The sequence below is a fragment of the Rhinolophus hipposideros genome (genome assembly GCF_964194185.1).
Source record: "Rhinolophus hipposideros genome assembly, chromosome: 3".
NCBI lineage: Eukaryota > Metazoa > Chordata > Mammalia > Chiroptera > Rhinolophidae > Rhinolophus > Rhinolophus hipposideros.
The window spans coordinates 40,630,800-40,647,242 of NC_138049.1; the positions used below are offsets into that span (position 1 = coordinate 40,630,800).

General features: G+C 37.3%; 1 protein-coding gene across 2 annotated transcripts in view; it reads left to right on the top strand.

Annotated features, from left to right (window-relative positions):
* Nucleotides 1-11,588, top strand: part of ROS1 (ROS proto-oncogene 1, receptor tyrosine kinase) — a 97,144-nt gene extending 85,556 nt beyond the window's left edge. For both annotated transcript variants that reach the window (XM_081032931.1, XM_081032932.1), the window contains exons 43-44: nucleotides 1,526-1,689; nucleotides 10,384-11,588. In XM_081032931.1, coding sequence (XP_080889057.1) covers nucleotides 1,526-1,689; nucleotides 10,384-10,691 — 472 coding nt within the window. In that variant the 3' untranslated portion in view covers nucleotides 10,692-11,588. The remainder of the gene's footprint in view (nucleotides 1-1,525; nucleotides 1,690-10,383) is intronic.
* Nucleotides 11,589-16,443: the final 4,855 nt, after the last annotated feature.

Consider the following 16,443-nt stretch of genomic DNA (forward strand, 5'->3'; position numbering starts at 1 on the left):
ATTCCTAAAATGAATACTAGCTACATATTTTAAATACAATACCCATAGTGATTCCTGGATCGTTGTCACCTAGTGATTGAATATATTCTTGCTCTAGCTCCATTGCCTTTATCTAAGTCCAAACCACCATTATCTCTCACCTAGTCTTCTTCAACAACTTCATTGCTTCCCCAACTTGCCCCTCTACAATACATTCTCCACATATATCAGCTAGAATAATCCTTTAAAAATGTGAAGATCATGCCTGCTTAAATGCTTTCAGCAGCTTCCCATTATAGTGTCATAAAATCCAGCTCCTAGCCTGGTCTAAGAGACCTGCGTGATCTCGCCTTCCTCCTCTGACCTCATCTCTTATACTCTCCCTCTCAATGACTGCTCTTCAGCCACATTGGCTTTCTCTCAGGTTCTAAAATGTGCCAAGCTCTTTCCAAATTTAGAAATTTACACATGCTTTTCCCTCTTCTAGTGTGTTCCTTGACTCTCATCCCCACCCTACTCCCATGACTAGCATCTTATTTTTCCACAAGGTTCTTTGGCTTAAATGTGTCCTCCACAGAGGGGCCTTCTGTGAACAACTTACCAAAAATGTTCCATCTTTAGGAGATTTCACATTTGTTTTCTTTAGCACTTTTTTAGAACTTACAACTTGCAATTGTAAATTTATCTGTTGATATACTATTACTAATATTTTAAAATACTTCCCAATTTATGTTTATTTATCAGCTTCTCTCTCCCTGCTCCCCCCCCCCCATTTGCCTTATAGCTCCAGAAAAATAACAAGAGAGAGCAGGTACTTGACCTTTTTAGTAAATCAGTAGACTTGAAAACCAAGTCTGGAGGAGAGAGAGTTATCTAGCCTCTAGTTCCTTGTTAGTGTATTAAATGCCCACTTTGAGTGACTAGGCCCTACAATTCTATATAAGGATAACTTAATTTTTAAAAGAGGAAGTGAATAGAAACCCCACTCCTTCTAAACCCTAGAGAAGTGGAAAAAGAAACCTTGACAGATAGAGGATAGAGGCAGGAGGGTGATGATCTTGTTTATGTAGGTCCTGCACCCTCCCCTGTAGGCTTCAGTCAGATTAAGTGTGGACAATGTCAAGGGCCTGGAGCAATTGCCCACCCCTCCATGTGTAGGAGGATGGCAAGGAGATCACTGAATAGGGAATCCCCACATTGACCTGGAGACCCAGCAACATGAGGAAGGTAGACTGGCATGTCAAGACAGAGAGCATCTATCTTGAACTTTTAAGCCTCCTTTGTTTCCCAAATGGGGTGAACGTTTTGTTGAAAGTTAGAGATTAGGCCAAGGAGCAGCCTGTGGGCATGCAGCAGAAACGAATGGATTTCCTGGGCCTTGTCAGCAGATACAGGATGGGGTGCAGTCTCAGAGAAGGCCATGGCTAGGGAGAGAAAAGGGAAGACCACTTCAGTGGAGAAAAGGTAAAGAGATCCAGACTGCAATGTTTGCCTAATGATATCCAATCACCACTTATTATGCTTTTGTGTCTACCCACACATCCAGGTGGAATTTAATGACCCAGTGCTGGGCCCAAGAACCTGACCAAAGACCTACTTTCCATAAAATTCAAGACCAGCTTCAGTTATTCAAGAGTATTTCCTTGACTAGTATTTCTCAATGCAGAGAAGAAGCAAACCCCAGTGGAGTCATAAATGAAGGCTTTGAAGGTAAGTTTGATTCTTCATTAAAATTTTCTTGTTTACTCTCCAATGTGAACTGAGCAAAGTTTAAATGGGTTATATACAGAAGACATTTTACAGCGGTAAGAATAATAATATACTGATACCATCCTTGTAATAGTTAAGAATTTATTGTAATCTTCTTTGAAAATAATTTTGATCTGTGTACTGACTTAAAAAAAATAATAATAGTATGTCCCCTGGGTTTATAATCTCAGATAGTAAGGAGGAAAATTAACATGCTAGACTATACTCATATTTTCATGAGGTCTGTTCTCCTCTCGCTCCATCCCTCACACCAGTTTGGACCTCAAGTTCAGAGTTAATTATAGACTCTTAGTTTATGGTCCATTGTTATCATTGGTCTATGCAGGGCTTCTCTTTATTTTGTTTGTTTATTTTTTCCCTTTATCTCCATATTTCTCTCTTGTTCTACTTTCTTCCTTCCCCTGCCAGACAAACATTCTAATGTTTTTAATGTGTATCTTTTTATTTGTATGTCTTCCTACAAAATGTACATTGTATGTACAGATGCTATTGTGTTATGCAGTGATTCTTTTTTTAAAATTTTTTTAATTTTATTTTATTTTTATTTTTATTCTTTCCTTTTTCATTAAGCACTATGTTTTTAAGAGTCATCCATGTTGCTATGTGTACATCTAACCCATCGAACCTGTTGCTTCTAACTGCTGAACATTAAGCACTATGTTTTTAAGAGTCATCCATGTTGCTATGTGTACATCTAACCCATCGAACCTGTTGCTTCTAACTGCTGAACATTTTTGCTATGATGGTTGTAGTGGGTGAGACCTTGCTACAGTCTAGTCTGATTCTACAACTTTAGTATTTTAGTAAATAAGAGAATAATCTTCAGGAGCCAATCTACTGTGATGGAAAGACTAAGCCTTGTAGTTCTATGAAGAATACGAAACAGAATTAAAACACAATAGTCACTTAATTCATTTCCAAAATCAGATTTACAATACATTTGCCTGATTGGCTACAGAGAAATGAATTTTAAAATGATCCTTTCTGGCTGCTTTAGAAGTCCTTCCTGTTATTAGACCTTCGCAAGAGCCTTTGTTTTGTTTTTGTTTTTTAAATGCAAGAACTTAGAAATAAACCTGGCAATATGGATTAAGACTCAGAATCACTCAGAAATTAGGCCTCTTGGTCTTTGCGGTGATTGGCTGATGGTTGTGTATGGTCATTTCTCTACTGTAGCCCACAGTGAGACCTTCACCTTGAGTGATGCACTTGACTAATAGCAGGGAAAAATAAGAAGTCCAAGGATAAATATCTGCTTGCCTTCTTTGCAGAGCTTCTGACTACATATTTGGAATAACTTTGGATCCATGGCATGAATGGAGATGAGACTCTGATCATGTGACTTCTTTAACATAAATAGCTAAGTGACAAATTGGAGAGGGCTCTGTTTTCCTTGAGCATGCATCATAATCCTCCTCAGATAAGCCTTGTTAATGGTCTCACATTGGCTCCACTTGCCTTCTAGTCATGGAAGTGAGCTGATTCTACTAAGAGTGCCAAGGGCCACGCCCTTAGGAGTTGTGACTGCGAACGTAACCCCACAGGATAAGGGAAAGCTAACCTGTAAGCCATTCTAGGGACAATCAAGTCCGTCTCATTTTCTAAGTATTTAATTAATGCAATTCTCTAAATGAAATTTTGTTAAAAAATATTTTCAATTATTTCAACAGGTAGTTATTGACTTTTGTCCAAGACATAGTATTAAGCGCCTGAATTTAATGTGTTCCACTGGGCTGCTTTAAAGCAAAAAATAGAGTCGAAGATATAGTTTTACCTTTGAGAATCTAGAGTCAGTTTCTTTAATTTTGTATGTAAGGTTTAATAGTGAGCTCTGCTTCTACTGGTGATTTTGAAAGTTGTCCTTATCATAAGACTCTGTCCCTAGCCACAGGAAAGGTAGATGTCACCACGTCATTATTGAGTAACACTGTTTTGCTCAAGCCATTCAAGTTTGCTCTTGTTTGGCCTGGTTCTTATTTTCATAACCTGATGTATGGAAACTTTAGAGGAACCACAATCTGGGGTGCTTTGCCAATCTGTAAAATAAAATCTTTTGTTCCTAACATAGATTAATTTAACAGTAACTGGGTTGAGTTGAACCTGTACAAATTTCAAAGGCAACCAGAATTGGTTTTGCTTACCTGGCATTGAAAGCATGTTTTTCTTACTAACTCACTGCTCTTATCTCTAGAAAGAGGTAAGAGATACTTAACTGATATGACTCTAATTCAGATTTGTTTGTGAATATGACTTTGTAGACCTTATGAAATTATTTAAATGTTAAAAAAACGTTTCTGTGTTATCTTGTATCAACCCATAAAAGTGATTTCTGATTCTTTTCTGATTTTCCATTTAACTTTTCCAGTAATTAATATCAGTAACAGTCTTGCTATATTATTTATAACTGTATCTGAAGATCTTTATTATAAAATAATTTGTATTTATTGTTTAAAAAACAGAAAATTATGTTAGAGTAAAAATAAAAGTCTCCTGTTTCTTCCCTATCCTCACTTCCTAGAGCTAGCCATAATGTGCAATTTGGTTACATGCTTCTAGGTGTTTTACATGCATAGGCCATTTACAGAAATGGTCATTTGCATATCTTTGTATACATACTGGCTGGATTTAGAGATAAAATTGAAGTAATCTAGAGGAATGAGTGGATTGTAGATTCTTTGGTCAGTTTTCCACTATTTTTTTCCTTACAAATGAGCTTATTTTTAAAGATTTGATGAGCAGATGATTTTATACTATATCTTCTGTCAGAGGCTGCAAGGCATTCCATGTTGCCATTGAAAGGGAATCCGTGTTCTGTTTGAGTCCAGAGGAAAGATGCTGAATCCATACTGTGTAATACCATGTTTCCCCGAAAATAAGACCTAGCCGGACAATCAGTTTTAATTGCGTCTTTTGAAGCAAAAATTAGTATAAGACCTGGTATTATATTATATTATTTTATATTAATTATATTATATTATATTATACCCAGTCTTATGTTATATTATAGAAGACCTGGTCTTATAGTAAAATAAGACCGGGTCTTTTATTGATTTTTGCTCCAAAAGGCACATTAGAGCTGATTATCTGGCTAGGTCTTATTTTTGGGGAAACACAGTAGAGGGAGAGTCAAGAAAAGCCACAGTAACTTCTAAGCAGAATTCTGCAGGGAGGTGAGAAAAAATAGTTTTTCAGGATAGAAGGAGCGGTATGTAGAAAGGCAGGGAGTAATAGAGAGTGGAGTGTGCACAGAACGGCATGTCGTTTATCATCAATGTCGGGGAAAATGGTAAGTGATGAAATTGGAGAGAGAGTGGTTACACTAGTCAGGTAAGAAATGAAAATTGATGAGAGCTGAGTTAATGAATGGTAACAGGTATAGAGAGAAAGAAATTAAGCCCAGAGTTACCATAGAGGTAGGTGCTGCAGGATGCGGCATCTAATTGGGTGAAGAAGAGTGAGGAGATAATGGTGAATCCCAGTGATTTGAGACGCTAGGGGAAAAGTAGAGCTCCTTCCAGAGATGGGGCAATAAGAGGAGGGATAGCCTTGCCCATGTTTGATTTTAGCATCGTGGGTTCAGGATGGGTAGAGAATCCCAGTATTCAATTGAAAGGTCTGTCCTGTAAATATACGAATAGATAATTGAATTCAAGGGTATAGATGAAATCATTGAGTTAGACTGTATAGAAGAAGAAGAGAAGTGAACAGTGGCTGGCACCAGAGGACAGCCAGAATAGGAGGGAATAACAAAGAAGTACAGCAGGCATAGAGAGGAGGAGCCAGAAAGGAAAGAGAAAAGCCTTAAGAGAGTATATTGTCATGGAAACCCAAAGGAGAGAGTGATCAAATGCTGTAGAAGGAGAGTTCCGAAGGATGCAAGGATTTTACAGTTGACTTGTATTCTATATTTAAATTTAATTCTTTGCTCATAGAATCCTTTCCTTCTAATATGTGCAGACATTTTATTAAACATCACAGAAGCTGCCATAATGGGTGTTAGAGGGCCTGAGAGCTCAGCTTTGCCTTAGTCTATACTAGAAGTCTCCATAAACCCTTGAGAAAATCTTTTACCACGTTGCATTACCTAGTTCATCTATGAGGCTGAGCTAAGTAACAAACGGTGGTCACAGTAAATATACAGAACAAGACTCTTTTTGTAAATGGTTTTTAATTGCAATCATAGTTAATTTTATTTTAGCACTTTTTTCTGTGCCACTCACTGGGCTGTGTAGGTAAACTCATTAAATCCTCACAACAGCCCTACGAAGTGGATAGTTTTATTATCACATTCTCCAGATGAGAAGCCTGAAGTTCAGCCACTTGCCCAGGGTCATACTGCTGAGGTGATGTTGCAGTTTGGCTCTATTCTAGAGCTTGTATTCTCAGCCTTCACAGAGGCATGGCTGGGGTGAGAAAACTGCCAGCAGACTCTCCCCAGTTCATTAACAGTCGTGTGCTGCACAGCTAGGTATAGTGAAAAAACATTACTCATGGCCTATTAGAAAAGTGACACCAATTTGTCCTGGTTATATCAAATTTATTTAGGTGCCAAGTTTTGGCAGACTGAATTAAAAGTCTAAATAGTGTTCAAAAACATGGAGAAGCAGACATAGATATGCAGAATAATGATGCAGGAAGAGTTTAATAGGGAATAAAGCCACATTTTGATGATTTAGATAGAAACAAGCAATTCTGTGCCGTGACAGACATGTAATTTTAGTAAAAGGGAAATTCTCATTCTGTTACTTACAATGAATGTAATTTCTGAAGTTAAGGAATAGTAAGAGACGTGGAAATCACTAAAAATTTTGATAATTGAGATGTGACTGAACCAAAGTGGCAGAGAAGAGAGAAGAAATAGAATGAATGATAAAATCTGCATATTTGAAAAGGATGCAACTCATAAAACAGTCCCTTCAAGGGAAGCCTAAACTTAATTACCCTTTTAATAAAAGAGAATGTGTTTAATAATAGTTGGCTGCTTTGCAGACCTACGGGCATGTTTAGCAAAAGTAGTGAAGTGTCGGTCTTCACTGTTATCGTTGGAGCTACATAAGAAGATAAGAAAGCCACGGGGAAAGGCTTTTTTGAAAAAAATAATAATAAAGGGCGTTAGAATTGCAGACAGCAATAATACCGTGTCTATCCCATGGTCCTACTGACCTAATGGGGTGGAGAGGGAATAGAGAAGGAAGATTAGTAACATATCTGGGCATCTAGTAAAAATATCCCAGTGACTTCATCCAAACATTTGTGTAAACATCTCCTCATCAGTCCCAGAGAGTTCCACAGGAAACAAATCTAAATGCTCCTCTGCTGTTCTAAACATAGCCAGTCAGCCGGCATATGTCTCGTCTGTTAATACCCTGTCTTACTTGGAAGTCTTTATTTTAATATTTCCCTCTTAAAGAGAGGGTTGCTGAGTGTGTGCTGCCATTGTTCAGAATCTCTGCTTTAGGGTCTGACCTGCAGGCTTTCTATTCAGTAGTTTTTAAACAAAACAAACACCCCCCCCCCATCTCTTTATGCAATAAGAAGATGTACTAATTGCTGAAAGTTTGCCAGGGTCAAGTTACTAAATATTGCTCTAAGTACCATAAACCAATGAAGCAGTTAGGTAATGATTTTTCCTTGAAATGCAGTGCCAGAATTTGTAAAAAAAAAAAAAAAGCATATATTTGCCTTACATAAATGTTGTTTTTCAAATAACTTAACAACAGGCCAAAAAATTTAAAATCCTGTTTCATTAGAAAGTTTCCCAATATGCTATTTAATGGGATAAAAATTTGGCAGTGAAGCAGTCGGTTATATGAATAATTAGACCTATATCACAGGTTGAAGTATTTGTTGAAATTTTAAACTTTTCTTTACCCTAATTTCTTTAAGCCCTTTAGGAATAGCCTAATTTCCACAGTAATCTGGGCCACTGGACTATTTAAAGTTAAATATTTTATTTCTTTCTCTCACTTTTTGATATTTTCTATCACTATTATCATACATAGTGAATTATTCTTATGAGTTTCTTGATGGCTATTAGTACATATTGACAATAATCATAACATTTAGATCCTTCCGTAGATATTTGCCAGTTAGGCACTAACCAAACATGGCATCTGATAAAGTCGTTTCTATGGGGGAAATATTTTACAACACTGTCCAACTATTCATGTGGTTTGAAATGTGCTATAATAATGTTTGAACAATGAAGATGAACATGAAATGATGCCAAAGAACTTGTGAGCTTGCAGCTTGGCCATCCTGTTTGTCAGTGGGACAGTGGGTAGGGGCGGGTGTATGCTAAAGAAATGAGCTCCTAATAATATAGAGTACAGATAGCAGTTCATATGTTCTTCTAAAAAGATAAGCTTTGTATCAGGCTTGGAATTTGGTAAATAGGTAGATTCATTAAATTCCACTGGTACAATAGGTACAATGATACTTCCCTTAGTCCTTTGAAATTATTTCATTTTCCCCATATTATAAAAATAGGTACAATGATGCTTCCCTTAGTCCTTTGAAATTATTTTGTTTTCCCCATATTTCAATTGAAATTCATTCCAAACAAACCCAACCTGGGTGTAGATCAAGCTGAGTGCCGAGGGTGGGCAGCCCAGCCGACGTCACCCACACCATTGGATGTTCTCATGCTGGAAGGATGAGGAAAAAGGGAAAGACCATCATCTATCTACTGAAATATTTCTGATTTTTCAAATATATGTTATGAAAGGATAGTAATATTTCTGATCATAATTTTTTTATCCATGTACTAATACCCCAAGATTGGAAAATATGGATAAGAAACAATTCCCACAATGTACGTTTGTGTATTCATTTTACATTGTATTGTGTATTTCTCTTTTTGATTACCCAGAATTTTTTGAAATATTTCAGAAGTTCTGCTATTAGGTTTCAACAAGGATTCTTAGACTTTTGTAAGGAAGTTAGCCTCGAAGTAGGGAGAGACAAAATAATATGAGCATAATTGTGTGGAAGGTAATTACCCTCTGGCTGCCCATTTTTCTACTCCCACCCCGATGCCATACGCACGTGTGTCTGAGTCTGTGCTGCTCCTGGACTCCCATAGGGCATACTGCCCACCTACGTGGGTCCTCCTCACACAGCACAGCAACTCCCCCTTCTCCTTGAGGGTGAATGTTTGTGAGGACACAGGCTCAAGCCAGACAATCTAGATTCAAATTCCGGCTGTGTGACCTTGGGCAAATTATATAACACCTCTGTGCCTCAATTTCATCATCTGTTAAATGAGGATAATACTTAAGTATTAAGGATAATGCTTAATCCCAGGGGTGCCAAAAAAATGTATACAAGTGGATACTTTGGTCAACATTGCTCAAGCAGTAGTTTGCCGTAATCAAATGTCTGGATGCTGATGGTAACCACTTTGAGCACCTCTTGTAATTGCAGAAGTCAAACGTGACTTGTATTCATCTTTTATTATAGGTATATATTGAATATTACAATTTTAATACAGTTTTCCTGTCTTAAAATGTGTATACATTGTTTTGGCACTCTCTGTAGAAGAATGGGTTAATATATGCATATATCTTAGAATAGTGCCTGACACATAGTAAGTACTCTGTAAGTGTTAACAACAATTATTATTACATTTCATGTCATTTTCCTTCTATCTCAGTCAATACTTGCCAGGCTTGTGTCCATTCCCTATCAGCCTTTTGAGGTCATAAGCAAGCTAGTTTTAAATTTGCCAGTCAATGTTAATGGTTTCATATGCTACTTGTCCCAGGGGGATGGCTGAGGAGGGCCAGCCACCTTGGATGCCTAGCTGTCCCTCAATTCAAATAGCATGTTCCCGCCTCAGGACTCCACTTCTTACTGTTCTCTCCGCCTTGAATCTTCTTCCTAAGATAGCCACATGGCACATTCTCTCCCTTAATTCAGGTCTCTACTTGAATGTTACCTCATTAAAGAGGATTTTGCCAATGCCTCATATAAAATAGCAGCCGCCACACCATGACTTTCTTGCCCCTTTTTCTGCCGAATTTTCCCTCATCGTGCTTATCACCACCTGACATAGATTTAATTGCCCACTCATTTGTTGTCTGTCTCCCCCTTTTAGAATGTAAACCCCAAAGAACAAACAAGTTCGTTTCATTCATCTCTGTGCCATCAATACCCAGAACACAGCCTGGCATATACTATGCATCCAATAAATATTATCTTAATGAATGAATAAATTACTTAATCTAATGGTAGATATTTCAGCTGCAGTGGCAAGATGGAAGGATAAGCACTTTAGACAAAAAGGACTCCTATGACCACTTAATTTCTATCACAAAGGAATTAATTTCTTCATCTGTTATGGAAGAATCAATTAGCTCTGTGCTCTCACCACATTTTATGTACTCCTTTATTATAGCACACAACACCTCCTATGGTATTATATCTGCTCCCCTACTAAACTGCAATAGCCTCAAGGACAGGGCACATGTCTTATTTATCTTTGTATTCCCCCTTGTATTCCCTTCACGGTCCTCAAAAATGTTTGTTGAACCAACGTATAAGGTTGGTGTTGTTATAATTCTCAGCCTGTATATCACACATAAAGGAAATCAAATAGATACTAGAATAACTTTCAACTTTGTTTTTTCACAGATGGAGATGGCAACATGATTTGTTTGAATGTGGATGACAGTATGTCAATTGCTTTAACGGAATCCAAGAACCAAGAAGGGTTAAACTATATGGTACTTGCCACAAAATATAGCCAAGGTGAAGATAATTCTGAGGGTCCTCTAGGCTCCGAGGAATCTGAATCTTGTGGTCTGAGGAAAGAAGAGAAGGAACCACATGCAGACAAAGGTATCTGCCAAGAAAAACAAGTGGCTTACTGCCCTGGCAAGCCTGAAGGCCTGAACTATGCCTGTCTCACTCACAGTGGACGTGGAGATGGGTCTGATTAATAACTCAGTTTGGAAAATGCAGAGTTGAGATGAACACTCCCATTAAATAGTTAGTGAAAGAAAACCCTAGTAGAATGATAGATTTGTGGTGGTCTATGATTCTGAATTACCACTGAAAAGTTCCCGAATTCTGATCTTGGTGCTGAGAACCACTTGGTTTCAGTTCTGACAATCCCCATACCAACTGTCTCAACTTCAGCCAATTTCTGAGGTGAACCACTGAGCATTTGGAAAGCTTAGGAAAACTCATGAGTCTGGAAGGGAAACTGCCCTCCCCCACCCTTGAGTTCCCTTAGACCATTGCCCACCCTTCAGTCTGGGCTGTAACAGAAACATCTTGGTCAGACGATTAGAGACAAAATAGGTATGTTCAAGGACCTGAAGGAGGGGGATGAGAAGCATGCTCAGGGCGCGACTGAACTACAGATCATCCCAAGAGACCAAGGAAATGATTAAATAACTGCACATACCAACAGAACAAGCAGCTAGACATGAGAAATCACTTGGAAAGCTACTGCTATAGTAAAATATTATTTTTAATGACTCTTCCAAAATATTTTGTATTTTGGAGGTTTTGAATAGCAGCTTCAGTCATACTGAAAATAGGACCATGAAGATCTCTAAATCCTAAAGTTTAGCATTCCACAATCTCTGGGTTGTATAAAAATCAATCTATGACTTGTATGCTGTTATGGAAATTAGCTAATTAAAGATTTTTATTAGCCATATCTATTGTATATATAAAATACTTAAGATTACATTTAGTATCAAATTGTCCTTTAAATTAAATATAAATGATTATACAATGTTAATTCAAGTTCTGTGATTTTTAGCAACTACATGACGTAATAAATACCTAAATGAGAACTATTTAAAAAATTCTTGAGAGAAACACTCTAATTTAAAGCCAATAATTTATTTTTTCTACCATTCTTTCTCCCTTCCTTCCCTCCCTCCCTCCTTCTCTCCTTCTTTCCTTCCTTCTTTCCTTCCTTGCAGCTACCCATTTTAATCTGAAAGGCTCAATTGCTTTAATTGCAACACTAATGAAAACATTCTGTGTGTTATTCATTTGCAGTATAGAGGATGTTTGCTAGATATAGAGAAGGACATTTTGATTATAACATTTGCAAAAACTACCATGGAAGAGGACCACATGTCTGCTTCCACCTTGGATAATTTAGTTCATTTTTCTACTGGCCTACTGTCTGAGAACCTTCACAGATGATTGGCTCTGATGAGAAACACAGAGAAGTCATTGTATTCTGTGGTGAATAGCCTCCAAGTAAAGGGCCAGGATTTGGGACACTTGGCCACATCTGTTATTCCACTGAACCAGACAGGATATTTTCTGAGCTTCTTTTTGATAGCCCAGCATATGCCATCCCTTCCTGGGTTAGGGAATTCCTCCACCTTCATCTTCTGGGCTGGAGCTATGTTTCATTTGCTCCTCCAGGATCTCTTGCAGCAGAAGCCAGGCATGTGACCTGGCCCCCACCACTCAGACACACCCACCACAGGCTTCTAACTGAGAGCTACAGATGCAAAGAAACAGGGATCACAGTGAGTCTTTCCTGGTGATGGTGGCAACTGCAATTTGGCCTGGCAGAACTGCAGAGTCCAGGGCCAGGAGAGTTGGCAGAATAGGGAGCCTGGTGTCTCTGGCAGCTGCGGTAACCAGACCAACCAGTTCTACTGTCTGCGTCTAGCCATTGCTTTCAGCTCCATAGACCCCACTCCGGTTCTTAAGCCCTCCCAGGAATTCTGAGTTCACCTTATTGTTTTTAATGAATGTTAAATCAGACAGAGTCAGTTTCTGTTGCTTACAACCAGGACTTTTGCTCTGCCAGTGCCATGCACCTTTTTCTGCAAAACACAAAGGGATCAGAAGTGTATAGAAGAATTGAATTTTAGTACAATACATTTGCATTATAATTTGGACAATAAAGAAATATATAGGATATCTAAGGAGAACAGCTCATAAAATATGTTTCACGTAAAATGTAAGTGCAAATTAGTAGTATTTTTTATAATTCATAATAAGTAATATTGATAGAAATATTTAATGTAAGATAAAAACAGATGGGCTAAAATCTCACAGGTAAAATTCATTACAGCTAAAAGTAATTTATAAAATACGAATGGCTGGTAATAGTAAAAATTCTGTAAGTTAATTTTGTAATAATTAGATTTTGTAATCTAGAGGGAAAAAAATTGGCAGTGGGTAAAAATAGCACTTTTTAAAAAATTTTTTTACTAACATTTAACAGAAGTATAAAATCTCACCGACAATGTTTTTTTTTTTTGACAATTTTTTTAATCTGCAAAAAAATGACCTGGGAATATTAGACTTGAGAGAAATAATGGCTCCCAAAGGCAGAAGCTATAAGTGGTAAAAACAAAACAAAACAATATAAAAGCTGATGGATAAATCTACTCTTCATTTTATATTGTTCAAGGAGAAGTAATAATCCATAAGAAAATTACTTTAGTTGAAAATGAAAAATATTGTTCACAATTTAACAGTGCCAGTTGAACAAAAATTTACCTAGGTAAAATTAATATGTTGATATAATTCCAATGAAGATGCTTTACTGAAAAATTCCTTGAAAAAAGAGCCTGTCCCTGACCCCAGATATGCTTATCCATACCGGTTTTCCCTGGCTTACTGGAATCTCCTCACCCATTCTTCTCTGTTCATCTAAATACCACTCATCCTTCAGGATCAGCTCATATTCCAATTTTTTGGAAAACTTGTCCCTAACTCTCTCACCATCCCCTTCTCAGACTAACCGTTGCCTTTCCTGTATTTAAGTCTCATTTGGCAGTAACCACATGTAATTCCATCCTATTTCTGTTATTTTACTTACTTAAGTGAAGTGCAAGCTTTCTGAAGATAGGGTGATATCTTCTAACTCTTTGCATCTTCTTTAAGCCAAAGTAGGTTTTCATGTTTAATGGATTAATTGGCTGATTTTCTCGTTATCCTCTTCCAACACATTGTGCAACAAGTCCTCACTTGTAGCTCTTGGAAGGGATGACAGAGAATTGGTCTAATGCCAAGGGGGACTCAAGAGTATTCTTTTGATCTCCCAAGACCTAGACAGACAGATTATAGAAGTTGGGGGACTGCTTTGAGCTTCAGATCAGGTTTAGGTGGGGCCCAAAATTCTGGTGAACATACGCTAAAAGAGGCAAAAATTTATTTTATCATTATCAGTTTCTCCTGTCTCACCTGTCTCACTTCTCCTGTTCTCTCCTTTTATCCTCAGAATGGCCTTTTGGTTAAGGATGCCCTTGACTTCTCTTTGACCTTTTCTTCTTGGTAAAAGGAAGCCAATACAACTTTGCTTTTTGGGGTTGGTCAGGGCCTGAATCAGATGACCTATTTCAATCCTTCCAGCCTTCTTCACAACAAGAATCAAATGGCCAAAATATACCACCCAAACTCTATTGTAAATATTTTAGAATGTTTTCTTCCTGTTTTTTTTCATTTGTTTGTTTTCTTCCCAAATGTAAGCTTATTTTTATGGCAGAAATAGTTGTATGATAGCATATGCTTTCTCCCTTATCATTAAAAATTCTTTGTTAATGTTTCTAAGGGCTGCAACAACATCCCTTAGGATGGATAAGCTGTAGTTTACTGCTCTTTATTTATTTATTTATTTATTTATTTATTTATTATTTAAAAATATAACTAACATACATTATATCAGTTTCAGGTGTACATAGTTGTTCAACATTTATACACCTAAAGAAGTGATCACCGTAAGTCCAGAAATCATCTGACACCATGCTATGCTATCACTATATTATTGACTTTATTCTCCATGCTATATGTTACTTCTCCATGACTTATTTGTTTTATACCTGGAAATTTGAACCTCTTACTTCCCTTTTTACCAACCCCTCCCCTTTTTACTTTTCAATTACACTTAACATTTGATATTATTTGTATTAATTTCAGGTGTTCACCATACTGGTTAGACATTTGTATAATTTAAGTAGTGATCCCCCTAACTAGTCTAGTACTCACTATACATAGCTATTAGCATATTATTGATTATATTGTCTATTCTATATCCTGCATCCCCATGACTACTTTGTAACAACCAATTTGTATTTCTTATCTCTTCCAATTTTTCACCCACCCCCTCAATACCCCTCCCCTCTGGCAACCATCAAAATGTTCTTTGTGTCTATGGTGGTGTTTCTGTTTTATTTGTTTGTTTTGTTCTTTAGATTTCCACATGTATTGGAAATCACATTGCATCTGTCTTTCTTTGTCTGACACTCTCCACTCAGCACAATACCCTCCAGGTCTATCCATGCTGCCACAGATGGCAAGAACCCATTCCCTTCCAAGGCCGAGCAATATTCCGAGTATATATGTAACCACCTCCTCTTTATCCATTCATCCATCGATGGATACCCAGGCTGCTTCCACATCTTGGCCATTGTAAACAATGCTGTAATGAACATATGGATACACACATCCCCTCCAAGTAGCCGTTTGGGTTTCTTTGGATAAATACCCAGAAGTGGGATTACTGGGTCCTTCTTTGTCTCTTATTTGTCTCTCTTTGCGTTTGTTTTAAAGTCTGTTTTGTCTGCTATAAGTATGGCTATAAGTATGGCTATCCCAACTTTTTGTTTGTTTCCATTTTCATGAAATATCTTTTTCCATCCCTTTACTTTCCATCTGTGCGTGTCTTTCAATTTGAAGTGAGTCTCTTGTAGGCAGCATATGTAAGGGTTTTGTTTTCTTATCCATTCAGCTCTCCTATGTTTTTTTGATTAGAGCACTTAACTCATTTACATTGAAAGTAATTGTTGATAGATATATAGCTATTGCGCATTTTGTTATTCATAATTTTGATCTTTATTTTTCCTTTGTCTTAAAGAAGTCCCTCTAGCATTCCTTGTAATACTGGTTTGGTGGTGATGAACTTCCTTACCTTTTTCTTGTCTGGGAAGCTCTTTATCTGTCCTTCAATTTTAAATGACAGGCTTTCTGGGTACAGTAATCTTGGTTGTAGGTCCTTGCTTTTTATCACTTCGAATATTTTCTACCAATAATTCTGGCCTGTAAGGTTTCTGTTGAGAAATCAGTTGGCAATCTTATGGGGGCTCCCTTATAAGTTACTAGTTGCCTTTCTCTTGCTGCTTTTAGGATTCTCTCTTTTTCTTTAACCTTTGCCATTTTAATTATAGTGTGTCTTGATATGGGTCTGTTTGGGTTCATCTTGTTTGGGACTCTCTGCACTTCCTGGGCTTGTATGTTCCTTCACCAGGTTAGGAAAGTTTTCAGTCATTATTTCTTCAAATAGGTTCTCAATTCCTTGTTTTTCCTCCTCCTCCTGATACCTCTATGATGTGGATGTTGTTATGCTTGAAGTTGTCCCAGAGGTTTCTTAAACTATCCTCATTTTTTTGTATTATTTTTTCTTTTTGCTGCTCTGATTTGCTGCTCTGATTGGGTGTTTTCTGCTACTTTGTCTTCAAATCACTGATTCAATCCTCTCCATTTAGTCTGCTGGTGATTCCTTCTTGCGCATGCTTCATTTCAGTTATTGCATTCTTCAATTCTGCTGGGTTTTTTTTTATGGTTTCTACGTGCTTTTTTATGCTTGCTATCTCTTTGTTGAAGTTTTCACTGAGTTCCTTGAGCATCCTTATAACCATTGTTTTGAACTCTGTCTCTGGTATGTTGCTTACCTCAATGTCATTTAATTCTTTTTCTAGAGTTTTC